The 27,331-nt window shown below is 39.2% G+C and overlaps 1 protein-coding gene across 7 annotated transcripts; it reads left to right on the forward strand.

The window, feature by feature from the left end:
- Positions 1 to 32: 32 nt before the first annotated feature.
- Positions 33 to 23,576, forward strand: TRA2A (transformer 2 alpha homolog). 7 transcript variants are annotated; one of them, XM_069860279.1, is made up of 8 exons: positions 33 to 280; positions 9,001 to 9,134; positions 10,440 to 10,611; positions 13,386 to 13,574; positions 20,903 to 21,018; positions 21,554 to 21,658; positions 22,345 to 22,412; positions 22,585 to 23,576. In XM_069860279.1, exons 1-8 carry the CDS (start codon positions 245 to 247, stop codon positions 22,593 to 22,595), a joined length of 831 nt encoding a protein of 276 aa, XP_069716380.1. In that variant the 5' UTR covers positions 33 to 244; the 3' UTR covers positions 22,596 to 23,576. The 7 variants fall into 7 exon arrangements, with proteins under 7 accessions (XP_069716380.1, XP_069716383.1, XP_069716379.1 ...); XM_069860282.1 differs by having other exon boundaries at positions 36 to 280; positions 8,410 to 9,134; positions 10,512 to 10,611; positions 21,551 to 21,658; XM_069860278.1 differs by having other exon boundaries at positions 36 to 280; positions 21,551 to 21,658.
- Positions 23,577 to 27,331: the final 3,755 nt, after the last annotated feature.

A 27,331-nucleotide genomic window follows, 5' to 3' on the forward strand; every position in this document is an offset into this window, starting at 1 on the left:
CCCCCCCGCCCCTTCCCGCGCCGCCCCCCGCGCGGTGCCGGGCGCAGCCGGAGCGGAGGCGCCATTTTGCGGTGCCGCGGGAGCCGGGCCCGGGAGGCTGCGGCGCGGGGGGGAGGCGGGGCGGGCGGCGGCCGCAAGCGTAGCGATAACGACGACGAGGCGCGGTAGTGTCGGTCGCGGGCGCAGCTGCAGCTCGGGACGAGCGTCCCCGTTCGCCCAGCCCCGTGGCCAGGACCCCGCCGACATGAGCGACGTGGAGGAGAACAACTTCGAGGGGAGGGTGAGTGGCCGGCCCTGCCCGTGCCGAGGGGGCTCTAAGATGGCTCCCCGGGTTCCCGGGCCCGGCCGGGCCCTGCGTGAGGTGCCCCCCCCCCCCCGCCTTCCCGGCGCTGCGAGCGGGGCCCCGGGCGGGCGGGGGCGCCTCGGTCCCGGCTTTCTCTGGGCGAGATGCTGCCTCGCCGGGGCCGCCGCTGCTCTCCTCCCGCCGGCGGCCGCAGCTGTTGGTGTACGCGTGTGACTGGACCCTTCCTTTCTCTGTGTGTTTTGGTTTTTTATTTTTTTTCCTTACTGATATTTTTTCCCCCCCCCTTAGGTTTTTATTTCCTTAGGCCAGGTAGATGGGGCCTTGGGCAGCCTGATCGGTGGGATGGCCCTGCCCGTGGCAGGGGGAGTTGGAACTGGATCATCTTTACGGTCCCTTCCAACCCAAACCGTTCTGTGATCAGGACAAGGAGGAAGTAGGAGCTCCTTGCAACAGGAATGAAATGTGTGCTTTGTCCTTACTCCATCACTATTTGCTCTTTTAATTTTGCAGAGATATTTTTTGTTGTTGTTTTTAGAGATGCCTTACAGGAACACCTGAGCATCCTTTTGGTGACTTCTCTGATGAACCAGCTTTGCAGTTATATAGGATTGCTGCCTTGGGAAGCAAGCAGTGAAATTTTGGAAGAGCTTGGAAGAGCGGTGTCGTATTCCAGTGATTATTTTTACACGAATACTGTTACCCTTTTGTAGTGTTAGCTAAATAAAACAAAACGTTGCCTAGACTGAGTGCTCTACCTGGCTGTGCAGTGACTGCCGCTGGTTCCTCAGGTGAGGTAAACAAAACTGTTCTTGTGTTGATTGCTTGTACAGAGATGGCCATATAGCTCAGGTATTTTCAGCTAAATAAACTGATATCTGAACTAAATCTGAGACAATGGAGCAACAAGTATGCTTTCTTGTTTCTATTTTTGAATTTTTACTGAGATCTCACATATTACAGTAAGGACTATATTTTTAAAAACTATTTTCTTGACTGTATTGCCACTGCATTTTATTGTTAGGAAGTATTTATGTCAGATTCGTCCACAGAACATTTGTGTTAGGTTCCTTAGTGGATCTGTTTTTCCTTTTACAAAGCTGATATGGCTGTGTGGTTTCAGTATTTCTGCACGCTTTCTTCTGCCCAGTGTAGAAGTAAAATTATGTTTCGAGACTATGTGAAGTCTGAAAAGTCCTATGTAGCAGTTTCTGTGACTGATACTTCTTAGTTGGCCTGTTTGGGTTTTTTTTTTGTGGTGGAAAACTTACCTGTTGTAGAGAGCTGTTGGGCCATGATGGGGCTACATTTAGAAAACTCTTTTCATTTCCTAACACTAGAGTTTCTCAGTCAATCTGGCACATGGCCGTGTCTTGTCTATTACTATTTTTTTTTTTTCTAACGGAGTGTAGTGACAGATACTTGATTCGTCTATAGTTTTGAGGGTTTTTTTGTTCTAATGAAGAACATTTGTAAGCAGTTCCTTTTTTTCCCTTCACAAATACTTTTCTTTTGTTCATGCTACTAACGTACTTGAAATAAGAAACTACATTTCAGACTGCAACATTTTACATTTCACATTCACTGAAAGTGCTCACAGACATAAAATTAAGCCTATGTAACTTCAGGGCTTTAGTGTTTAGTCTGCTATTCCCAATTGGATAGAATTCCATCACATACTGAATGCCCTGGTGCTTCAGTTTGCTCTGTGCAGGCATGTGGAACTGAGAGAGTATGTTTTAAATGGGAGTAGGAACTGCAGAAACTGGAAACAAATTTGCAAAGAACCTCCTTTCCTGAAAATTGACACAAATAAGAATCCTCAGTACCCTTTCAGTTCTTTCCACCCCACCTTCAGTTTAAATTCTACGATACTGTGATATGTTTTTGTTTTTTTTTTTAAAAAAAAAGCCATGCCAGAGGAGTAAGGGAGTTTAAATTTGGCTTAAGTGCTTTTATATTCTATCTGTGTAGATGTGTAGATGCATATTGTCCCCAAGGCACCTCAGTGGAAGTTCTTGAAGTAGTGATGAAGTCTGAGACCAATATGAAGGTGGTTATTAATACATAGGAAGTTTTGTCTTAAAGAAACATTAATCAGAAAGTGTTTTCCTCTTGTGGTATGTATTTTGAGGAAAAAAGATGTTCATATATAAATAATGATAAATGAGTTAGGTTTTTTTTCATTTTCTCACGTTACCATCAGGAATTTTACTTCTTTTTGTTAAAAAAAAATCTTTAGTAGCATTGAGATGCTGTCCATGTGTATGCTTTGCCTGTAAACTATGTTTTTAAAATAATTCTCATTTTCTAGTTTAGATTAAAATTATCATCATGGAAAATATGCATATTATTGCATGATTTGTACAATTTAAAAGCTTTTCTTTCTAAAATGTTGGGTAAAATCATCGTAGAGATATTTTTTGGATTTTTTTGTTCCTGATCACGCTTCTTTATTGGTTCTTCTTAATCAAATATGCTCAGACTAATTTACATCTGCTCTGGTTTTGTGTCATTTTGTTTCAACTTAAGCAAGTTCTGTATTAAGAATGTGGCTGGTTGAATGGATGAAATTCCCCTCTCCCCCCCCCAAGCAAGCGTGGTGACTTAATGGAAATAAACTGGCAGAAGAATTAGAAGTATAGTGGATGTACTAGAGCTAAGTTGTATGGATATTAAGAAGAAAAAAGGGTTTTTAAATTGTGCTTCTTATCCAGTGACTTGACTTTTGGGAAAGTAATAGGATTTTGTCGCCATTGAATGGTCTTTGCAAGCAGGTTAGACAAATGGGGCCTTTTTTTTTTTTTATCTTCTATGGCTGTCAGGTGACAGGCAGCTCATATTTCCTTTTGTGTTTATCGTTATTTTTAATAGCGCATTGTTCGTTTGGTGCACATTCTGTGATGTTTTCCAGAGCAGTGAACAAGTGGGAGTCTGAACCAACCTGCACTTTAGAAGCTTTGCTTGAAAATTCTGTCAGTTATTTTTTTGAGCTTCTGATAATGTCTGATTTCTATAATTTTAAAAGCTTAGTAGTTTTCTACAAATACTAATGTGCTGTTTGTCTAAACATGTAAAATTTTTTATCAGAAGATAGAACTCCACTTTAGATCACCATCTTGGTTGTTTTCCTTTGTTAGAATGAGATGCCTTGTGCTCTGTGTAGAGTCTCACAGTGATCTCAGTCTAATAATGCACTTGAAGAAATACGTGATTTTGCATGTGAGCCATCTTGTTGAAGGAAGTGGCGCTCGTGTGTATGTAAGTGGCTGTTTGGATTAGTTTGATAGTAACTGTTGTCTTGTATTTGCTTCATGTGTGTTCTAATGTTCATTACCTAAATTCGATCACCTTTGAGATAACGTCTTTGCCAAAACAATAATGCAGGGGAAGTCTGTTTAGCTATTGGCTGCATTCAGCCTCTCCCATAGTGGCAGTGTAAAGGAAGGCACGTCTCTTTCCATACCTTTTGAAATAGAGGCATGAAGCTCTGCTTCTGCTTAGGAGCTCTGTGTTTGCTTGGAGAGTGCTGTGGTTGCCCTGTGGTTTCTAATGACCAGTATGGGAAAAGGAGACGTTTTTCTGGAAGTCAGTTTTTTTGGTTTTGTTTTTTAATCAAGTGTAATAGATGCTAGATTGTTCTGGACCATGTCAGCTGGGAAGACTGCTCTTTCTGAAAAGAAATTCCATTCTTATCTTCTATATGTGATAAAGCAGCGAGTACAGAGCCCTCCCTGAAGAGGCATATTTTCAGGCCTCAGTGAGAAGATAGACCTGCAGTTTCAAAAAGCTTGTTGCTGAGGCTTCCTCTTCCCTTTTTTTCCTTTTTTCTTTTAGTCAGAACAGCATCATTGAGAAATGCATAAAGTTTGCTGATGTTGGTGACAAAATATGTCTTCCAGATAGCACAACTTGTGAGTTGCTTTTCACATGGAAGGTTATGAGGTATACTTTGGAAATACTTAGAGAAGAGCAGCTAAGTAAGGGATCGGTTTTATTTTTAGTATTGAGTGCCAGAACATGGTATGAAGCAAAAACTATGTACCTTCTCTCGTGAGTTCCAGGGATGATTGGTAATTCCTGTCAAAACGGTGGGTTTGTAATGTTGTCCTTTCTCATAAATGAGATGGCGCTAAATTGTCAGTTTGATCCAGTGAACGCGAGCTGCTGCTGAGCTTCTGTTTCTTTTTTGGCTGCTTCTATTTTTCTGTTCCTTTATGAAGTTGGACTTTAGTTTTTGAGTTTGGGTGGGGGTCTCTATTAGCTGGATTAAGAAAGGAGTCTCCTGAGTTGCCTACAGCTGAAATTTCTGTGCTTTAGGTTTTTTTTCCTGTTTCACTTCCTGTGCTTTGCTATGGGAAGCCTAATATAAGCTTATTCAGTTCTTTTTATTTAGCTTCTCACTCTATATTTTGATAGACTTTCTGTCATACTCTGAAATGATAAGGTGTGAGATGAGGTAAGGCATGACAGAAGAGTGGTGTAAAAGAACAATTTTCTTGGGCCTACCCCGCTTCTTTATCATACCCTCTCATAGTAGGTGGAAAATTGAAAAATACTTCTGCAGTTCTGCTTTGCATAGAAGTGCTTCAAATGCTTTTAAAAAAACAATTATATTGGAAAGTAGCATTTCTTTTGAAGGATGCAAGGAAGGTGAACGGTAGATCTCAATTGCATTGATTCTATAGTTTCAAGAGTTGTAACAGTAAGGGTGAACTGTGTTGACATGACTGACGTCTTGCTCAACCACGTCATCTAAAGTTGTTGATGGCTGTTTTGTGTCTGGGTTTATGTGATCATGAGGTAGTGGGGTGGTGGGGGAGGTACCCTTTCCATACTACTTTGTTTTGCGTTGTTCTTTCTGGGAAGAGAGAAGGTAGAAAGGATGAAAAATACTCTTCACTTCCCTTTTAAGTACTTACAGCTGTGCATCTTCTTATCCAGAGAATCGGTAACTGGAGTTGTAGTCTTTACGTTTTGTTTTCCTACAATAATTTCTTTGGCTCCAAGTTCCACTTCTTGGTGAATCATTAATACTATTTGCTGGTTTGTACTTGAGGAAGCCATCACATCTAGTTCTGAGGAAGCTCACTGCCACGATTGAGATTTTTAAGATTATTATTTTAGGTGGGGGTTTTGGTGTGCTTTTTGTTTGGTTTGGGGTTTTTGTTTTGGGTTGTTGTTTGTTTTGTTTTGGGGTTTTTTTCAGCTTTGCCATGGGAAAAGGGTTGTTAGCTGAATGCCCCTTGTACAGGCTGTAGTGATAGCAAATCTAGATAGTTTGGCATGGTCACAGTGAGTGTCTGCCTACAGGTTTGTAAGGGTGAGAGTAGTGACTGAACAGCTGCATAATAAAGCTGAAGACGTTAAGGTACATACTGTTTTGTAAGACAGTTGTGGGGTTGGGAACTAAGTTTAAGAAATGAGTCTTTTCTGTGGCCCTTGAACGGCTGAGAATCTTTAGAACAGAAACATAAAATGTTGAGGATCCAGGGAAATTTGTCTTCTCTCTTAAGCAGTATTTAAATTAATTTCTTTGATAGTGATGGAGCTAAGATCAAAATGTATAAATTGCATGAAGGCTAGTACAGAATTGAGAGATTTTAAGGCTTTGGGTAATAGGAGTGTCTTAATTGCTTCTCGTTAAACATGACATACTAAGAAATGATGTTACTGTTTAATTTTCTTGTTTGGGTTGCAGAATGGATCTAAGTTGCTTACACAGAACAGTTGGGGTGGTCTGTGGTATAGACTTAAGATGTAGCTTGCTAATTATTTCCTTATAGTAGGAAGTAGGGGAGAAAATTTTTTTTAAATCTCCCTTTGTAACTCTTTGAATCTCCAAATCTCTTAATCCCTGCCTGTAGTCCTGCTGATATAAATCTCATTAGGTACTTTTTTAGCATCACCCTTAAACTCTTGCAGATTATTGTGATTCCCTTAGTCTCTCCTTTTGAAGCACTGTAGGAGGCATAACTAGGGGATCTATGTTGCATCAGAAGATGAGACGTAATTGCCTGCCAATGACAGACACAGTATGCAACTGCTAACAGGTAATTTCTCTTTAGCTGCAGTTTACACGTACAGTTACTTTGAGGAAGTTTGAAATGTGTCAGAATTTATACTATCACCTCTGTCACTTCCATTTCAAAGTTGCAGGTTTGTGAGTGAAGCCCTAAAGGGCTTAAACAGATAGTTCCAAAAGGACTTGGCCATGTAACATTTGCTTTTGGCAACTATTAAAAACTCTTATGGGTAGTGTGGTAGAATGCTTCAGTTGACTGGATAAGGACACTAAGCTAGCTTTTGCATTGTATGGAAGTGATTCTGTCCTTGGTATTTTTTGTTACCTCACAACACTTGTAGACTGTGCAGTGTGGTTTTTGTTGGTTTTTTTGGTTGGTTTTTTTTTTGTGGTTTGTTGTTCTGATGTTTTGATTGTTTTGTTCAGGTTTCCAAAGTTCTGTTTGAGAATTGATATTTCAAATGTTAAAAATGTGGACTACGCAGTATCCTCATAAAGGAGTGCAGGTTCTTGTTTTTTATTGATTTTTTTCATTGAAATTGGAATGATGTCACAATAAATGTTTTTCTATATTGCTGATCCCTTTTACTAGTGAGGGAAATAGAAGTAATACTCAGAGAAGTTGGTAATTTTTGCAGGGGATGGAATGTAACGGGAAGAATTCAAGAGGCTAGCAAACGATGAAGAGTACAGAAATAGATTAATAAGGTTGTTAGTGGTTCTAAAAGGAAATGTGTCTTTTATAGTAAGGATTGAATTTGAAATGTAAAATAAAAACACCAAATAAAATTCAGTAATGTTTAATTGTGCGTACATCCTTTTATGCCAGTGAAAGTCATGTAGCTTGATCAGCAGATAGCCAGCTTAGGAAGGGTAACCTGTAATGCAGACCTGATTATGCAGGCTACGTGTCACAGCCAGGCTTCGAATTCAGCCTTCATTGATAACTTTGACAGGCTTATCATCCCAGTAGGTGATATTCTTCATGCATCCTTTGTCCTTTTCATTGAGGTAAAGGGGAAAGGTAGTGTGGCTGTAATAGCTGTTGGTAAGGAGTCTCTCGGGTTCTGTTTCTGGGGAATTTATTGTCTTGAAATGTGAGGACAGCATCCTTTGACATGAACTTCAGACCAAAGTACTGAAGAATTTAGCTGCACAAGAAAATGCGGATCTTGACATATGCAGAGTGAGAAATAATGTGAGAAAAACATTGTGAGGACAGGCAGGAGAAGAAATGATGCCAATATACATGAAACAAAACACTTGCGGGAGGGAACTTGCTATACCTTTTTATCAACAATTTGCACTTTTTTTGTGAAGCAGGTAGCATGCTATCCTGTAGGGTTTTTTTATAGCTGAGCTCCCTAGAAATGCTGTATGTTACAAAATGTGAGGAAGTCCTAACCTGCTCTTTGTTTGCTTGTTTTCCTACTTTTTCTCTTGTGTGCGTTACCATGCAAGAAAAAAAACCTCCTGTCTTTAGTTTTGTTGGATGGCTTTGAACTGTACTGTTATACATCTTGTTTTATATTGATTATGTTGTATGCAAGGAAAATAGGATAACAATGAGGAAGAAAAAGTAGGAAGAAAAACAATTTATGTTGCTTATATCTGTGTGCCTGTATTATGAGAGTAAGTATGTGCATAGATAGGTTTTGACTTGAAATCTGTGGCCTTTCTGTTGAACTGAGAGTGTCTTAGTAATGTGTAGGAGTAGGATTTGGGGTATTCGATACCGAGAAGTACATAGTTATTATTTTAGAGGGGAAGTATCAGTTATGGGTATCAATACTTTATTTGTGCTAATTAGTTTTTAGTGTATTTATGTATCTTAAAATCTGAAAGGGGAGGAGGGTAGCTTTGAAAATAGAGTAAAGCACTGAGAACTCAGTAAGCTCACTGTTAGAAAGTAGACACTTATACAGTTATAAAGATATTTTTTTTAAAAAAAAAGGTTGTTTTGTAAAGTAGTTTCTTGCACTTTACCTGCTGGCTTTTCGATTTGGTAGATAACATCTGAACTCCAGCAGAGTTTTATAATCCCCACGTGCTTAAATATACTAAATGTTCTTTTTCCATTAAGGTTAATGTTCGTGAAGAAATTGAAGAGTTTTTTCCAAGAATGTGGAAGATAAATCAAGATAAAAGAAGGCTAATGAAAAGTATTAAAGATCAGAAAATTAAAATTGAATGGGGGAAAAAATTGAACAGAAGATTGGTCAGATAGAAGCACTTGAATATTTTTTTAAGGCTATAATGAATTGTTTGAATTGGGGAAGAATACACGAAGTATGAAAAATGAAAAACTCAATGAAGAATGAAGAAAAGTAGAAAGCAAGAGTGAAGTAGAATTAAAAGAATCTGGAAGAATGAATGGGTCCTAGGTTAAGTAAATGTATGGTTTATGTTCCAGTGTCTGTATGATCAAGTTGTAGATGAATTTGCATGATTACTTAGTTAATAGAGAATTGGTGATCTGGTTCAAGCAGGGACCTATTTGAGGAAAGCATACAATATTAACAGTGGGTTAGAAAAATGAAATTTGTTTTGGAGGGTGTTGCCTAACCATTTGTTTTTCAGGAGCAATCAATATAATAGAATTACTCTACTTTAAATGTTAGGAGTTAGGCATTTATACAACCAATACCATTTTTAATACTGTCTTTTTTGTTAGGAGTCTCGCTCCCAGTCAAAATCTCCAGCTGGGAGTCCTGCTCGTGTAAAATCGGAGAGCAGGTCAGGATCTCGCAGTCCGTCGAGGGCTTCCAAACATTCTGAATCTCACTCTAGATCAAGATCAAAATCAAGGTATGTCCAGGAAGTTATTAATGGCAGTTTGATGTTACAGCTTATGCCTGTTCTTGAGATTTCTTTTCCCCCTGTAAAAATTATAAACTTTCTGGATTGTATTAACAGGGCTGTGTTGATTTGCATGTTAGTGGTTATGTAGGTGGATACAGTTGGGGCAAGATTCCGTGAGTAATAAAGCACGGGTACAGAAAGCGAGAGTAATATAAATAGAAGTAGTAAAGTAGAGATCACGACTAACAGAAGAGAGAGAAGGAATTGCATCTCAGTTCAAAGGGGCTTGCATCTCAATTCTTTAAAAGCTCTTGCTTCCTTCTCAAAATCTTTTGGATGGGAACTCATGTGGACTTCGCCTTTAGGGAAAAAAAGAAAAGTCAGGTGAGAATTGCCGCGAAGGTAGATTAGATGAAAGGAGTAAGCTCTGTAACTCTTGGAAATGTTGGAAAACGCTACTTGGGAAAGTTCTTGACATTCCTTCATTAGAGGCTTTAAAAACAAAATCTGAAAACTATGGCTTAAATTGGGTGTGGATAGCTTCTTGATTTATGAGACCTTTAAGCCATAAATTCATTTTTTGATACGGCACATGCCTTCTGTACTTTTCTACCCCAAGTGTGTGTGTGCAGAGGCAAAGTTTTATAGTTCTCAGTTCTGAGAGAGCTTGCTCAGACCAGAGGAGACCTGTCTTTTTTTTTTTTTTTCCCCTGAATATGTCATAACTATTGCCTGGCTTATATTATCGATCTTCTCTCTTCCCTTGTATCATCATACTGATAGAAATAAGAGAGCTACCAAATCCTTTCATCAATGGAGAGAGAGAGCAGATATAAGCGTTTGTAGCTCTGGAGGGGGAAGCAGAATTGCATAGTATTATGTTGTTCCTCCTTCCCAGTTCTTGGGAGAGATCAGTAGTCCATCTTCCCTGGTTACACACTGTAAACCAAGGCAGCCAGTAAAAGAGATTCTGTGCTCTGAATTACCCGAGTTCAGCCTAATGTTAAAGCTTCTCACAGTGTTTAGCTGGATAACTAACTGCCTGTTGTTAGGATATGATGACTGTATGAATTCATGCAACTTTGACAGCATAATGCCTGTTTAAAACTGAGCTTACCATCATCTAGAATGCAAAGGAATGCTTGAGGAGTTAAATAGAGTACTTTTTTTGTCTTGAATGATTTTCAAGCATAGATGGACTTCATTTGTAGGTACTGCAGCACTGTAGGATTTTTCTCCAGGATGTGTAAGGCTTAAAATTCAATACATTATGTGCATATGACCTAACTAAAAGCTTTCTTTTTGTTGAAGATCCAGGTCCAGAAGACATTCGCACAGACGTTACACTCGTTCCAGATCCCATTCCCATTCTCATTCCCATAGGAGACGTTCTCGAAGCAGATCGTACACACCAGAATATCGTCGTCGAAGGAGCCGTAGTCATTCTCCCATGTCCAACAGGAGAAGGCACACTGGCAGCAGAGTATGTCATGTTCATCAAGGCTGAGTATCAACAAAACAGTTGCTGCTTACATCAGTAGTGCAGGTTACCTGCAGCCTGAATTGGAGTTGCTGTCTTGTCGCTGGAGGATACAAAAGATTGGGGGTGGGGAGAGGAACAACCTCTGTTCTTACTGCTGGGCACTTATTTCTTGGGCCTGCAACTGGCAGGGCAGTTTTAGAAATCTGTTGAAAATCACACCATTGCAAGTCAGTATGTGCAGATAGGGCAATACCTGATTTTATCTGCTCTAGAAGTTGAACCCTTCTGATATTTTTTGTTACAGTTCTGCATATGTGTACCCTTCACAAAAATGAGACCTTTTCTGTGCATGCTTACAACCCGACAGTATTGATAAAATTGACTAGAGGAGCCAAAGCAGAAAATTCTCAAGTTGTTTATTCGCTTATAACATGCAGCATTGTATGTTGAAAGTTGATTGTGATTTTATACCTCTGAATAATTGATTTGGTTTAACTTGAAGAAATAACCCCCTGTGTTGTTTAGCTAATGTGTAAATCTTTGTAGACTAGAAAAATTTATAGTTATGAAAAGAATCAGTAAGTCTCTCAAAAGTTAGATGAGAGATATCTTGGTACAGACAGAGGAAGTATAGATACTATTCTTACATTGCTCTGAGAGATTTCTCCCAATGGCTGCATTTAGAATCCAGGCTTAGTTTCTGGTTCCACATCACTTCTGGCTGATCTAAATGAGTGCTGTTACCCACAGGTCTGCCTTTTCCTTGCTGAGGGCTGTGATACTTTTCTGATCCTTTTAGTTTTGATCTGGTTTAGAGTTTGTCTGAGTTTTTCACTAATTCTGTCAAAAAGAGCATAGTTTTTTTGCAGGCTTGTCTTGGTGAAGCATCTCACCAGAGCCAGATGAGGCAATATGAGGGGGAAGACAAGAGTGTGTAGAAAAGGGCAAGACTACAGCAGTGCTGATGTACAGTGACTTGAGCAGTTGTGAAGCAACATTCGTAGTTATATTTTTTATGGACTGTTGCCAGTGTGTAATCAAGATGTAGTAAATATGTATCTAATGTCTTGAAAGGATAGAAGGAGTAACTGAACTTCAAAAGGGTTAGCAGATTTCCTGGTGAAAGATGAATGAATCTGCTTTGCTACTTCAGGAGTTACTTGAAGTCATTTTGCCTTGGAAATGACTCTGTGAAACAAAGTTTGTTTTCACAGTGAATTCCACATTATTTGTAAGAAGTAGTTCTAGTAGTGTCAAAATGAAACTCAAATCAATATTTGAATCCTCTAAGTAGCAACATCCTGAAGACACCAGGGAAATTGGTAGCAATTTTGCCACTTCTGATCTTGAAGAGGGAGCTTGTACACTGTGTTAATGGGAGGCTGTACAAAAAGCCAGTATAAAGGCTGTCTTTTAGTTCCTCACTCAGTTTAGTCCTTCCAGTGATGAGGTAACTGTCAGTTGTTGCTTAAGGTGCACAGACTGATTCAGTAGTTTCCTGCCTCAGAAAAGGTGATGGGGTTTAAGTGTAAGAGGGGTGGTGGGAGGCAAAAAGACAATACTGATATACTGATACATACTGCGTGGAATGACTTATACAAACAATTACTTAAAAAGCTGAGAGATTTCATTAGACTCAGAAGAGTTTCAGTAATAAAACAAGTATAGCTGTTAATGCCACTGAATTATGAGATAGATTGAAACGTGGAGTGAAAATGAAACCTAAACTTAATTAAAACTTTGAAATTACAAACTCCCAGTTTTTGTTGTGCTCTTCAGCTGTAGTAAGGAATTGTAAAAGATTCATGTCTTAAAACAAAAGTTTTAGCTTTGACAAATGGAAAGAAGGAATGAGGAGTTTGGGTATCTTATTTTCACCATGAATTCCTGAACAAAAGATCTGAAAAGAACATGACAGAAGATCTAAACTTGTTAATTCTTCGAATCAGGCTGGAAGGCAAGCTTTGAGGCATGACTTACTGTGTGTCAGTGGCTTTGAAAATCTGAAGCTGAAATAGAAATTTCAACTCTGTCAGCTTCCAGTTATTATTTTAACAGAAACGTTAAATCCCTATTCCTGTTGCTGCTGTTTTAAATTGCTGTGTCTAGTGTAACAGCTGCCAGAAGCTTAATTGAAAAAATGTTATTTTTGATCAAAATAATTCTTACAGTGGAATTGGCGTTAGATGAATTCTCTGGCCTGTAGAGAAACTTCGAACCTTTTTACCTTGTACAATTTCATGTTCAACTTCCTTTAGTTAAAATGCAATATATTAAGTAGACCTGTGTCCCTGTGTCTTACATCATGTTAAGGAATTGAGAGTCTTACTCTAGAAAAGTGTGAGTGCTTTTGGATCAGTTTCATAGAACTGGCATAAGCACTTGTTACTATCTAATGAAGGAAGCTGCCAGTTACAAATGGAAAAAGATAAACTTCCAAATGTAAATATTGACTTTCAGTATAGCAGGTTAGGAAATGTTGAGGGAGGAGGAAGTTTTGGTAGAAGCTAAAATATAGTTCAACTTTCTGTGCTAAGGAGCTCAAATTCATTTAGTGTGTACAACTGGTGGCAGTGTGTGCTCTTCAGTACCAGTGGTGACCGTGCAGAAAAGTCTTAGAATTGGAATTACAACCGTCATGGTGTTAAGTGTGGTAATAAACTGTTTAGTTTTCTTCTAATTAAAAATTTTTAACCATTGAGAAATTTTGATATGAGAATGTGTAACTTGTTTTTTATAAAAACTTAATTGGAGTTGAACATTTGTCTCACCAGGCCAATCCAGATCCTAATACATGTCTTGGAGTGTTTGGTCTCAGTTTGTATACCACTGAGAGAGACTTGCGTGAAGTCTTTTCCCGTTATGGACCTTTGACTGGTGTCAATGTAGTTTATGATCAACGGACTGGACGATCAAGAGGATTTGCTTTCGTTTATTTTGAGAGAATTGATGATTCTAAAGAGGTGAGTTCATGCTTTACCACGCTGAACATGTGTGCTCCTTGTGCATTGTCTTCATGCCTATCTCTGTTATTATATCCAAAAACCACAAACCAAAACGGTTTTGAGTGTGTATTCACTAGCAAGTTCTTGCAGTGAGATTGATTTTTCTTTAGACAGATGTAGAAGCCTTCTAGTGTTTTTGAAATATCTTGGAAGTTGACTTTCCAAAATAGCTTTCTGTACATATGAAAATTCTGAAGATTCTCTGTGATTTCTCTTTTATTCTCTAAAAGCATGTCATCACACATTTGAAAAATAGTGCATGTTGGCTTGATTTGTGCATTGGTCAGTGATTTGCTAGTCGCATAGTTAGTTTTTTACAGCTGGACCAAACAGCTGGACCAAGTTGTTAGTGTAATTGATACATAAGGAAGAATTAAAGAGTATGCACAGCAGTCTCTATTACGGTTCACAGGAAGCAGTACCTTTTTTTTTTTTTCCGCCTTTGTAAGGATGCTATGGGCTTTGCTAGATTTACTGATATTTGTAGTTGAAACTGCTGTTAAAACTGAAGACATACTTGTGTCAAGAAGTGTTTTTTCTTGAAGCTTTCACTGTGGAGGTTGCTCTTCCTTCTGGGCAAACCAAGTCACAGACTTCAAGCATCTTTTTTATAGATTAATAGTCTTGGGCAGGTGTTTCAGATTTGCTGTTTGTGTTTACATTAGGTAAGTATATGCATAATACTTGATTATGACTCTTCTCACTTAGCATTGAAGGGAGGGAGGATGGCAACTATGGGAGCCTACTGTCAGTAGCTGAAAAAAAATGAAACCTCCAATCCTAGTTGGTATCTTAATGAGGAAAAGAAAGTATTTCATGGGTGGCTTTGTTGGACTATGCTTGGTTCTGATTTTTGACTGATTTCTGGTATATAGTATGAGAATCAGTTTATTGGAAGAGTAGAATTTGTACATGTGCATATGTGGAATTTGTACATGTACGTATGTGTGGTGGTTGCAGGTTGTAGGGGTAAGTACAAGGACACAGCTTTCTTTGGTGTCCCTTCTGCATTTTCTCCACTATCACTTAGGTGGAGAGAGGAGTTAATGGAATGGGTAGCTGTATATACACCTTTAGTGACCTACTGTCTTCTAACTTCTAGCCTTGTATTTCTTTGCAGTCAAAGTTCAGTGGGATTTTGAAAATGTGACCGTTTCATAGAACATTTAACATCCAGAATACTTGCACAGTATTTCTTGTCACATTCATGGGCCAGTCTTGTCTATCTTACAACTTCATCTGCCTTCAAAAGTAGGGTTTTTTCCTAGTTGCCATGAGCAATGGTCATGCATAACACCATGCATTTCTTAGAATGTTCCGTGTAAGTAGCATGAAGTAATTTGTTTAGTATAAAGCTGTTTTGGCAGATACTACAAAACTGGAATGCAAAGGGGAAAAAGAAGGGATGTTACTTGCAGTCAGAAATACAGAAATAAAGATGAACATCTTGAGCAGGAACTGAAGTGATTTGGAATGTAATTAAACTCATTTTTTCCTCCCCAATGGGCCAGTGCATGTTGGGGGGGGGAAAGGATGCAAAACTTCCCAACACTCAGGGTTTATATAACTGAAGTACTTTGGCAAAGAGGGCAGGAGGAAAACCTGTTTATTTGATTTGATTTCATGGGCCTTGAGGAAGATTTGAAGATGACAGTAAGTGGCAGCTTAACGTAGAAAAGTGAGATGGAGCTATAGGCGTGAAACTCTGTGACAGGCCCTGCAGGAAAACACTGAGGGACATGAAGTAATTCTCTGCATGGACTATAACTCAACTTTTCAGATTTGATCTATTCATAGAACTAATGATACTTGAACTACTTTTGTTTTCAGTAAATACCTTTTCTCTTAAAAACCCAATCCCCAACATCCTAAGCCTCTGAATAAAGAGAATCTAAAACTCTAGATGAGATGCTGAGCTAGATTTCAGCCCTATTAAAGCAATCATAGATGCATGAAATGTGTAGAACTCTACCAAAAAAAAAAAAAAGAAAAGAGGATTTCCCATTGTCTTTGCCATTGTCCTTCCAAGAGAGGCAATGTTGGGAAGCCTCTCAGCTGACATGTTCTCAAACGCTGTTAAAATTAAAAATCCAATACCAGATGAATTGAGTAGTTCTACTTAAATTTTCCATAGTTTGGTTTAAGATGGGTTGGTATCTGTATTGTGTGGATTCTATTGTAGCTGAAATTCTTGGGGATCTTTGTAGCTGTTAGTTACCATTGTTACAAATTGGATCAGTTATTGAGCTGTTTAAAATGTTGCAACGTGTCAGGTTTTTGAAACCAAGCCATACAATGTTTCTAAGTCCATATGGTGGTGAAGATATTCAGAATTGTTAGCTGGCTCAATGTGATGGAAATCCATAGACAATGTAAGAATTTTTTAAAGGTGATACTGTGTAGTGTCCTAAAAAATAACAAAGGGGCAGCAGTAAAGTTTTTCACTTCAGCTGATTTAGACTTGTAGAACAGATTGATTGTAACACTGTAGTATCCTTGTCCTTAGCTGTTTATGATCGTCTTGGTTATGAAGAGGAGCAGCGTTTTAGCATCTGATAACTAGTAGGTAGAGCGGTTGTCAGAGCATCACAGTAGATTCATTCCACCTTAACAGAACTGGGAAAGAACTGTTGGGCCTTCATGTCCATTCTAAAGGAGATTTCTTACGGAATCTCTTCTACTCTGTTTTCAACGTCTGCTGAGATCAAGGTGAGACTTTAAGGTAGCTTTGCTATCAGATGTCTTGTATTGCAATGGTGTAGTGTTTGCAAGATAGCCATATAAATATGCTCGTGGATGCTGTCTTTAGTTCAGAAGGTGATAGCAGACAATAAATGTTGACTATTGACAGTCCCTTTTCCAAAAAGTCCAAGCATTTGCTGTTCTGATGTTCTTTTTGCTGTGCTTGTTCAAAGCTATTTGAAAAGCTTATGAATTATCTACCTATTTCTAGAAAAAAGGGTATTTATTCTCTTACAGGTGTTGTTTTCCATTTGTTGTGAAGTTACGTTGCTTTTCTGCATAACTTTTCCAAGTAATATTTGGTATTGCTTTTTTACCTCATTGCCTGTTGAAGTTTCTTGTCTTATCTTAGCCAACCTTCTGCTAGGTCTTCAGAACCATATGTGTAACATTATGCAAAGGGCAACATCTGTAAACATCTGTTGAAGACCTTTCTCAAAATTGACATTCATTCTTATATAGTTCTCGGTATTTGCAATGCTGGCACTGAGCCAGTGTTATAATATTGCAGTTTTGCAATATTTTCACTAAATTATAAAGGATATTCACCTGCCCATCACATTGGGATTTTCTTCCTGTGTTTAGAGGAGTGCAAACCCTTATGTACTGGGATGAGGGAAAAAAGCTACTTTGGGGGGGGGGGCTGATTTATCTTGGGGTTAACAATAGAGAGGATTATGAGTGAAAAACCCAGGCTGTTTTAAGGATCGGATTCTTACTACAGTTGCCAGGGATTTCACGTGCCACTATCCAGCTTTTCAGTAACTTGGAATATGAAGTATTAGTTGTCGTTTAAACTGAGGCTGTTATGAATGTACTGTGTGTTTGTAGCCAGAACTCATCTGAGAAGCATTAGCTACAGCAGCTGTTGGCAATGTGGAGTTTTCTGTTTTCTAATGCTAGTTTTATGCTCTTTATAGTTTTGACAATCTTTCAGAACCGTTTTCTGAGGTAATGTTTGTTAGCAGTCAAGACAAACTTTATACAGGCAAACTGGACTATTAACATAATTCAGTTGGCAAAGACCAGAATGATGACAGGGTTTTTCATTTTAATTTGCAAGGCATTTAACCTGCCACGCGCAGTTGAAATGAAGCCTCGATGATCTTTTGTACAATGCAAATGGTACCTTGAACTCCATAGCAGAAATGTAAGATGACTGTGACATCTCTGCCAAGTCAAGTTCTCTCCCTCCCTTCTCCCCACTTCCTCCCCAACGTTTCCCCCAGCGAGCACAGTGCAGGTTGCAGAAACTTCCTCTGTTGTTTCGTTGTCCAAGCTCTCCTTTGTGGCATAATGCAGACTGAAAAATAATTTTATTTCTTTCAGTGAATTCTTGATTGTTTAACTAATACCAGTCACCTGTGCTAACTTGTGCATACAGTTAAATGGTTAGTGTTTCCAAACTTGTATTAGCATTTAGGTTAGGTAGAGCAGTACACGCTGAAAATGCCACATACTGTGACAAATATCAAAAGAAACTGAAATCTATTAAATTTAATGCTTTCTTTCTAGCTGTTTCAAGCCACTGGAGGCCGTGATCCTGTAGTCTAGGAACTACTCATTTTGTCAAACTAACACCCTATAGATAATAATTTGAAGGCGTTTTGTTATTATGGATAGACTGCTGTAGGTTTAAAACTGTCATCTCAGATTGAATTATTACCTGGGCCATTTCCAATTCTCGCTCTGTTTTCTGACTGCAAACATATAGATGTGTATGCTGGCCTCAAAGTCAATTTTTCCTTAGAATTTACAACCAAAAATAACAGTGCATGTTTATAGGAATCCTGTCCTCCTGCTTGCTTACTGTCATCTTGTGAAAGCCACGCGAGTCTTTTAACAACATTCAGGTATTTGGAAGAAAAAACAGGTTGAAATAAAAATGGACTGTTGACAGTTAAAGGTTCCCAAGAGGGTATTGTGTGTCTTAAACCCCAATGTAATTTGATTTTTCTCTTCAAAAGTTTTCATTACACTTCTTTTAAACAATATATGAGAATGTCTTCTGCATTGTTAGAGTGAATGTGCAATTTTTTTTCCCTTTGACGTTTAAATATGTTCTTAACACAGCATTCATGGATACCCAAAACCAACAAGAAAAGCAAACTGAAATTTGTTTTGAATATGACACTCTATTCTAATAAAATTGTAAAATCCAAAATTTGATTATAAACTGTTTTAAGCTTAAAAACAGCCTCAAAAATGTCAGTAATCGGAATCACCAATATCTTTTCACAGCCTTTGTACAAAGTAAATACTATTTTATCACTCATCTGTAACCAGATTTTCAAATAGGGCTTTTAATCATGTTGCAGCAGTTGTTAGCTAATAATGTAAACTTCAGTACTTTGTTTCAAAGACTTGAGATGTGCACATTAAGAATGATGCGGAGAATTTGAAAGCATCTTTGGAAGGAATTTCCACTTGCCAATGATTAAATGTAAGTGATAGTGTCAATTATTGTTGGATTCGTCATGTCTTATTGTAGATTTGGGCTTTTCTGCAGTTAGGGTATATAGTCAGAACTGTAAGAGGCTTTGCTGTGTCTGCATATTTATTAAAGATTGTTATTATTTTATTTTTTTAATTGGCTGTTATTCCTGATAGCTGTTGAAAGCTAAGAAAAATAAAGTTTTAATATTGAGTAGGGCGTTAGATGTTGTGACCAAGATGTCTTGAGTTTTGTGGAGGCTCTGTGCTGCTCCCTGTGTCCAAGAACTCTTCCTCTTAAATGTTTCTTCTTTTAGCTAAGACAGGCATATGTTCCAGGTGTTCTGGATTTGTGGTGACTTCTTGTCAGCTAGGCTTATTACTTAGCAAGTTTTTGATCAGACAGAAAAATGCCATGAAGCTGAAAATTTCTTATCTTTCAAGGCATCACAAAGCTCCTTTTTTCAGCCACCTATTTGCAGCCTTCATTTTTAGATTTGTGCATACAGGCATTCCTAGGATGTGTGCACAGATTTAATTTAGATCATCCTTGTGGAATAGGGCTTAAGAAAAAAGAAGTCTCAAGGCTTGGAAGCTAGTGCTAATGATCACGTTTTGTTCACTAAACATGCTTTAGTGTGTGTTGAAAGACTTGAAATGCTCTTCGGTTCTGCCTTGCAGTTAGCTAAATGTATTTTTATTTTTGTATGGGAACAGAACTCGCTAGGTGGCGATGTAGTATAGCTCTAAACAGCGTTCTTAAAACAGCGTACTAAGCGTAGTGAAATAGGTTAGTGATAATTCGGTCACTTCCAGTTTGGGAACATTACAGTTGAGTCATGTGGGTGTCAGGGTTTTGTTTCCTCCTCTATAACCTGTATGTTAATTCAGCAAAGTTCTTGTTACAGAGCTGCAAAAAGTTGCATTTCTGAATAGTTGTTTGTTTCATTATTTAAAACCAGATTTTTTTTTTTTAAATGCGCTGCTTAGAGGCATCTTCATGTTTTGAGGTTGTGTATTGTTCCTCAGAGTTTATTAATAGGAAGATAGTGGTGGCTTTAGGTCAGTTTTGTAGCAGCCTCTTTTCTCCACACATGAAAAATGAAAATAATGTCAATTAGGCTAAGAGCTGGGCTTCATGTTGTCAGCAGTGTGTGCTGGTATTTCAGAAATCCTGGAGCTACTGATGAAAGTATTAAAAAAAAAAATTGTCCTTTGCAAATTGTAATAGCTTTTTAAGTCCAGCATCAACTGTTTGTTAAATTCTTAAATTTGTGGGTTTGTGTGGAGTTTGTTTTGGGTTGGTGTGTTTTTTTTCTTGGAAGTTACTTTTGCGTGAATATAATTCTTAAAAGTATGCCATGCTCCTTTGCAAAACTGTTTTCATGATTTAGAGTTTGTGAAAGGCCATTGTATTGATTCTCAAAGCCTAGAGAAGCGGGGGCTAGAACCCCCAGTGAGCGTGTGCGCGGGCTGCGGACGGGTCTGGAGGCACAGACCCTCTGCGTATCGCTGGAGCGAGCTGCTATTGTGCGAGGGAGTGGGGAGGAAGGTTGTAATTAGGTATCCATGTAGGCTGAACCCGCCATTTTACTAAGCTCTGCTGGGGTAGGTCCTTGTAAGGGAGATGGCAGGAGGCTGGGAGAGCATGAAATGGCAGCCGACTAGCAGTAATCCAGCCATATGCACCCTACAGGAAGCCACTGTTCTGCACGGCTTTCGAATCCGCCCAGCCCCTCTGGGGCGCAGGCGGCAGTAGGAAAGATGCAGTTTTCAGAAAAAATGAGTTTTGACTTTCAGTTTACCTATCTGGTAGGAAGAAGACAAAGCCTAGGGAAGTGACTGTTAATGGTTAGCACTTTTTTAAGTGCTTATGCTTTTTTAAGAAGGGATGGCGTGTCACATTACTGCCCTGTAACACTGCCGCACGCTGCCGGCAAGCGGGCCCGGGGACAGAGATGAGCCACTTGCCACAGTGGGGCACTAGAAACCACTCTAAATAAAGCAAATTCAGGGCTTGTTTTTCTGATGGAAAGTAATGTGGTTTGTCCATAGCCCACCATAGTTGCCACTAGGTTGCAGGTTTCATGTCCCTGTTCCTTCTCCTGCAGGCAATGGAGCATGCGAATGGTATGGAGCTGGATGGCAGGAGGATTCGGGTGGATTACTCAATCACCAAGAGAGCACATACACCCACCCCAGGCATCTACATGGGCAGGCCAACACAGTAAGGAGTTCCCTCCTTTCCTGATTTAAACTGAATGTTTGGAGCCTGATTGAAGAAATAAATAGAGCTATGGATGCCTCTTTTCTTTTCTTTCCTTTTTTTTTTTTTTTTGTTTGACACTTTAGAGTTGTGCAAATTGTACTTTATCACAAAGTTATTCATGTAAATAATGTGTTACTGTGGTTCACATACGCTATTAAATCCTACTGTAGTTTATTGTATCATTATTTATAAAGAAATGCTGAAGAAATTATTATTTTAAAGATGTATATCTAGCAGTCAGTTAATGCACCCTGGGCTTACTGAAATAAGATGCTTATTTGCCTTCAATTTTGATCAGAATTAGGCTCAAATCCCTGATGGGTTTTGTGGGGTTTTTTGGAGGAGTTTTTCTTTAAATGTTTCATTGTTAGATTTTGTGGCATAGTCCTAAGTGTTTGGTGTATAAAAACGCTTTAAGAACTCCTTAAAGTAGTTTAAATTGAGATGAAGACTAGATGTCTAAAGTAATTTTTTTCTTTTTCTCTAATAGCAGTGGAGGAGGTGGTGGTGGTGGAGCAGGTCGTCGCCGTGACTCGTATTATGATAGAGGGTATGACAGAGGATATGACAGATATGAAGAATATGACTACAGATACAGGTACCCAATGCTTATTTTATTTCTGTAGGAGTAGTGAATTTGTTGGAAAAACTGAGAAGTTAGGTTGCAAAAAATGTTATTCAGTTTGTAGCAGAATTCTGCATACGTGCTTGCTCAGTGTTAGTGTCACTATGTAGTCGTAATCTTCAGCGTCTGTCATTCTGTTTTAGAGCAAACGGTTGGGCAAGGGGTTAATTTTGCTACCTGAAGGAGGTAGAGCATGGCCTCTATGAATATAGTGGACACAGAAAATGAACTCATGTTTCCATGCTGTATATAGAACCAGGGACAGCTGACACACGGTGCTGTTTAAAAAGGGGTTATTTGTAGATGAGGTTTTTCATGCTTGACATTTCATAACCATCTCACTGTTTTGAAAGTTATCTAGTTTCAGAGAATGTTGTTCAAGAATTATAGGCATCTGTAAAAGCACTTCATGTGTTTGCCTGGCTAGTGAGACTTTATCAAATTCTGTGTCTGGGAATATCTTGCAGTTTTAAGCACATCAAATAGAGAAATAAAGCATTTGTTAAATAACTGTAAGCCACAGCCAAGTAAAGCTGAAATCATTCATGCAGGCCAAGTCTCTCGGTGCTAAGGAAATGGTTCTGCTCTGTAGAAGTGATGTGAATAAGGCTTCTTTCATAATGGATGTTGTCTGGTTTCTTTTTTAATTTCCTTTAAAGGAGACGATCACCATCGCCTTACTATAGTCGATACCGATCACGATCAAGATCCCGTTCCTATAGTCCAAGTAAGTAAATACCAGTGAATAAATAGAATCTGGCTGACTTAAGCCTGATTGATACTAGTATTAATAGATCAGTGGAAATTCTGAATTTGAAAGCAAAAAACTTGGGTACATTAAAGCTAAGTTGATGTGTGTACAGTTAGTTTATAGTAATTGTCTTCTTTTTTTCTTCCAGGGCGCTACTGAATATCAGAAGAATTACAGTTGTGGACATGATGACATAATTTTTAAGTACAAAGTTCAGATCTTAGCTTCCTTACTGCTTTTCCTCTCATCCCTCCCTTCCTTGTCCTCCATCCAGCTCTTCTACAAATCTTTGGTTCATTTAGAATATACATATTTCAGTTGAAGTATTCCTGTTTTACATCCCTTCTTATTGTAATACTCTTAAATATTGTAATTGTTGTAGTTTGTGTAGTAAAACATCTTCAGTAAAAGGAAATAGAGCGCCCAAAGTGCTGATGCATTTTGGAAGTCATTCCTATTCTGTTTTTAAAACAATTGGACTCCCAACTAGTGACAAGAGAGCATTGATATTTTTAAGGCTTGCATGTCATATGTAATATACACACTCGGATACTTTAATATAAACCTGCATTTCCAAGTAACTTGTTAATCTTTCTGTTAAAATGTTTACCTATTACTTTGATAAACAAGTAATGACTTTGAGCCTTTTCTGTAATGACAAATTTACTTAGATAGTCATGAACCAGAGGATTTTTTTTTATTATTTTTTTTTTGTCAGGTAGTTGCTTTGAGTGTAGACTATTTGAGCTAGAGCAGAACTTGGTATTTGACTGACTGGGAAAACAGATCCTTGTACATTCGAAATTAAGGTTGTGTTTTATAAGTAAATTTTCTGGGTTGCTACACAGTGGATATCATTTGAAGTTCAAGCTGTAAAAATCCTGGTGCTTTTATTGTACTTGGTTGAATATTCCCCCTTAATTGGTGCAGGAGCAAAAATATTTATTGAACATAGCAATTAGTTCTATAATTTGCTGTTCATTTAAACAATAATAACAAAACCCGCCGACTTTTTGGTATTGCAGTAACGATGAAGCAAGTTTGGTTTCCGGGCCTTTTTGGAGTTTTGAAAGTATGGATGGAAAAGCCTACAACTATGTGTAAACCTTTTTTCCCATCAATAAAAGTTAATTCCACTGAGATATAGTTTCTTGTCTTTTGTTGTGCTTTTAATACCAACGTGTAATATGTGATAGACAAAGCTTGATATGTTGTATGGATAATAAAGTCAGCATTTATCTGTCTTCTCAGGAGCCTTGTGGGCCGTGAGAATCAACATGCAGCTACATGGATGGCTCAGCAGAGTGGGTAGTCCAGCTTTCTCTTTTGCCATCTTTGGCAGTTGCTGGAGTCATGGTGAGATGTTTTGAGGAGAGAAACACTATTGACTTTGTTTAGATTTCTGGCAAGTTTTGCTCTGTGAAATAACTCGCCATGTGGCTGGTTGAATGTTGATGTTGGCACAGCAAAAGGAATAGGACTACAAAGCCCTCACAGCAAAAATCATTTCATCCCGATTGTCAGGGAATGCCACCAAAAGAATTTGTCATAATTTTAAGCGGGTGAGCCTAAGAAACGTAATTTTGTTAACTACTTCTGAATGTCAGTGCCAGGAACTATTTACAAGTAATTAAAAGAATCACAAACACATCCAGCTCTTTTTAAAAGCTTGCATACAGTATGCCAGGAGAAGCTGGTGACAAAATGAGTTCTAACCTAATGGTTATTACTCAATGCTTTTTATCCATTGTGTTTTATCCATCGGTTGCAGTTGAAAACTCTTGGCAAGATGAATGCAAAAGGCCCAGAACACTGAAGTTCAGCACAAGTCATTTTACTGGTGGTCCAGTAAAATTAGGAGATGTTAAGAAAATTGTTCACTGTAAATAGAAATGCTGAAGTCTAATGGAGAAATGTGGGCATTTCTGTAGTCTGCAGAAATGATGAGGCAACAGGATGCAAAAGCATCAGATTCATCTATGATTCATCAGTATCCTAGAATGGGTTGGAAGGGATCTTAAAGGTAATCCTGTTCCAACCCCCCTGCCACGAGCAGGGACACCTCCCACTAGCTCAGGCTGCCCAAGGCCCCATCCAACCTGGCCTTGAACCCCTCCAGGGATGGGGCAGCCACAGCTTCCCTGGGCCAGGGCCTCCCCACCCTCAGCGTGAAGAATTTCTTCCTAATGTCTTAATAGCCCTGGGGCTGACTTGGGGGAGGCATTCAGACTCAGGGAATTACGGTAATCGAAAGCAAGAGAGAGGTGACCGCTTCTTGCCAGGTTATGGTATTTGTCAAGGGCTGTGAAGTTGTGTTAATTGGCTATGGAGCAGTTGTTCCACAGATGTGTTGCCCAGGAGCTGAAACCAGAAATCACCGTCCCCGTACTCAACACGGGGATTGTTTTTTCCAGCACTTAGTCCTAACAACCCAACAATGCCATTTAGCACTAGTCCATGTAAATCTCTAAGTGGCAGCAGCATTGCTCGCTGTGGCGAGTTTTGTGCTTGTGTTGACTGATGTGATACCATCCGTTTGAAGAACAAGTGAAAGAGGTAATAATTTCTATGTTGGACATGGATGTAATGTATGAATAATTGCTAGAATTAGGTGGCCGTTTCTAAAACTCACAATCCTGAAATAATTTGTAACTGTTTCCTCTTTGATTTATTTTATTCTAATTGCTTTTTTAACAGACTATTTGGGCAGAGGTCTTGGTGTTAGCAGTTCTTTTCTCCCCAAGGATGGCAGCAGCCTCATCACTGCTTTGTTGTGAATGGATTTGAGAACGCCATTTTTATAAGCTACTGATACTGGTTATGAAGTGAAATAGCCTGCAAAATACTTATACTGTGTCTCTAAACAACTGGTTAAGCAGATGCATAATTTCTCTAGTCGTTTTTGTATTTTCATCAGAGGGCTGGAGCACCTCCCATACAAGGACAAGCTGAGAGAGTTGGGGTTGTTCAGCCTGGAGAAGAGAAGGCTCCGAGGAGCCTCCTTATAGCGACCTTCCAGCACCTGAAAGGGCTGCAAGAAAGCTGGGGAGGGACAGTTTACAAAGGTTTATGGTGATAGGACGAGGGGCAATGGGTTTAAACAGGAGAGGGGCAGATTTAGACTAGACTTAAGGAGGAATTTCTTTGCTATGAGAGTGGTGAGGCCCTGGCCCAGGTTTCCCAGGGAAGCTGTGGCTGCCCCATCCCTGGAGGGGTTTTGCAACAAGTTAAATATATGTCAACCTAAGTAACAAATCTAATGTTACTTTGTGCTCCTACCCATGAGCTTAAGTTCACAATTGAATTACAGGGAATATTTAAATAGTTAAATAAAAATTAATTTAGGCAAAACCGTTAGTTCATTCCAGTTTTCTTATAGCCTCAGTTCTAGGTTTAGGGTACAGAATGCAAGACATCATACTTGCTCATAAACATATTGTGTTCCCAAATGCTTCAAAGAAGTGACCACAAGAAGTTCACAACAGCTGCTCTGTGGCTGAGGCTGCGTGTAATGGAAAATGCACCCGCTGACAACAGTCAGAGACGTTCTGGTTTACATGTTGAGTCAAAATAACTTCTGAGCATGTGTGTGTCTAAAGATCGTGTGCAGAAGGTGAGGTTTATTAAGGGTAGCGCTGTGTTGTTTGTCCCGTGTGACCATACTTCAGATCTGGAATTGCAGTAAGCTTTCCATCTTGCAGTACTTACCTAAGCGTTTGACTGGTGCTGTGGACGTGGGAGAGGGGTCACCCAGCCAGCTGCCGACTCGGGATGCTCTTGGGAAAAGCGCCTTCTGTTGCTTGGCTTCCCAAAGGAGGAGCAGGTAGGAGTGCTTGCACCTGCAGCCGCTCGTGTTAGCCATCTTTATTTAGCTACTGCACTCCTCTAAAACTGATGTGAGTTCTTTGGACCTGGGAAGGAAAATAATCTGGAATAAATCTTTCCTAGGGCTTCCTACAAGAGCAACTTTCTTTGGTTGGGCAGGTGATGCAAAGAAACTGTCCTTGTGTGCGCAGTCAGCTCTCCTGTCTTTTAAACAGTGGTGTAAAGCAGAACGTGAAGTGCAGTTTCAAGCCACACCATCTGCAGTACCTGTAGACATCATTCCTTGCCTTGTTTACGTTTTACTCCTGTGTAAGTATTCCAGGTGGGGCTGCCCCTGCCTGTGGTCAGCTACGGGCTGTTGGATTCAGCAGAGGAATGTTTTTCTGTCATACTGAGGTGTAAACACACCAGTTTTAGATTTTAGGTTTAGGTGCAAAGCAGAGCTTCCCTTACGTGGGTCAGTAGTATGTCCAGACAGCGCTAAGAAACCATCATCGCGCATCCTTGGTTTGGGTTAAACTTGTTATTAGACTGAAACAAAGAAACTTCATACTTTTCATAGAATCGTGAACACCTTCAGGTGCTGGAAGGTTGCTCTAAGGTCTCCTTGGAGCCTTCTCCAGGCTGAACAACCTCAACTCTCTCAGCTTGTTCTCATATGGGAGGTGCTCCAGCCCTCTGAGCATCTTTGTAGCCTCCTCTGGGCCCGTTCCAACAGCTCCACATCCTTCTGCTGCTTAGATACCCAAGATTAAACATCTCTTAAATCCAGCAGATACCTCAGGAAGGGCTGTGAGCCACTGACATGGGGCTGTTATCTCATAGAAGGTATCGTTCACATTCAAATTAACCACCACATTTATTTGGTAAAACATTAAAGGTCTTTGTTAACCAAGATCTACAAACCTTTCTTTAAATCGGTTCTTGAAGAACAAGTGGTTATGGTGGAAATAAGTTTCTCCTTGTGAAAAAGGCTAATGGTGTTTTGTGTAAAGTTACTTTTTAAAATTTAGGAGTATTTGTTTCTGCATTTTTCCTCTTTTAAACATTTTTTTTTCTCTTGTTTTTTT

The sequence above is a fragment of the Phaenicophaeus curvirostris genome, chromosome 6 (assembly GCF_032191515.1).
Source record: "Phaenicophaeus curvirostris isolate KB17595 chromosome 6, BPBGC_Pcur_1.0, whole genome shotgun sequence".
Classification (NCBI taxonomy): domain Eukaryota; kingdom Metazoa; phylum Chordata; class Aves; order Cuculiformes; family Cuculidae; genus Phaenicophaeus; species Phaenicophaeus curvirostris.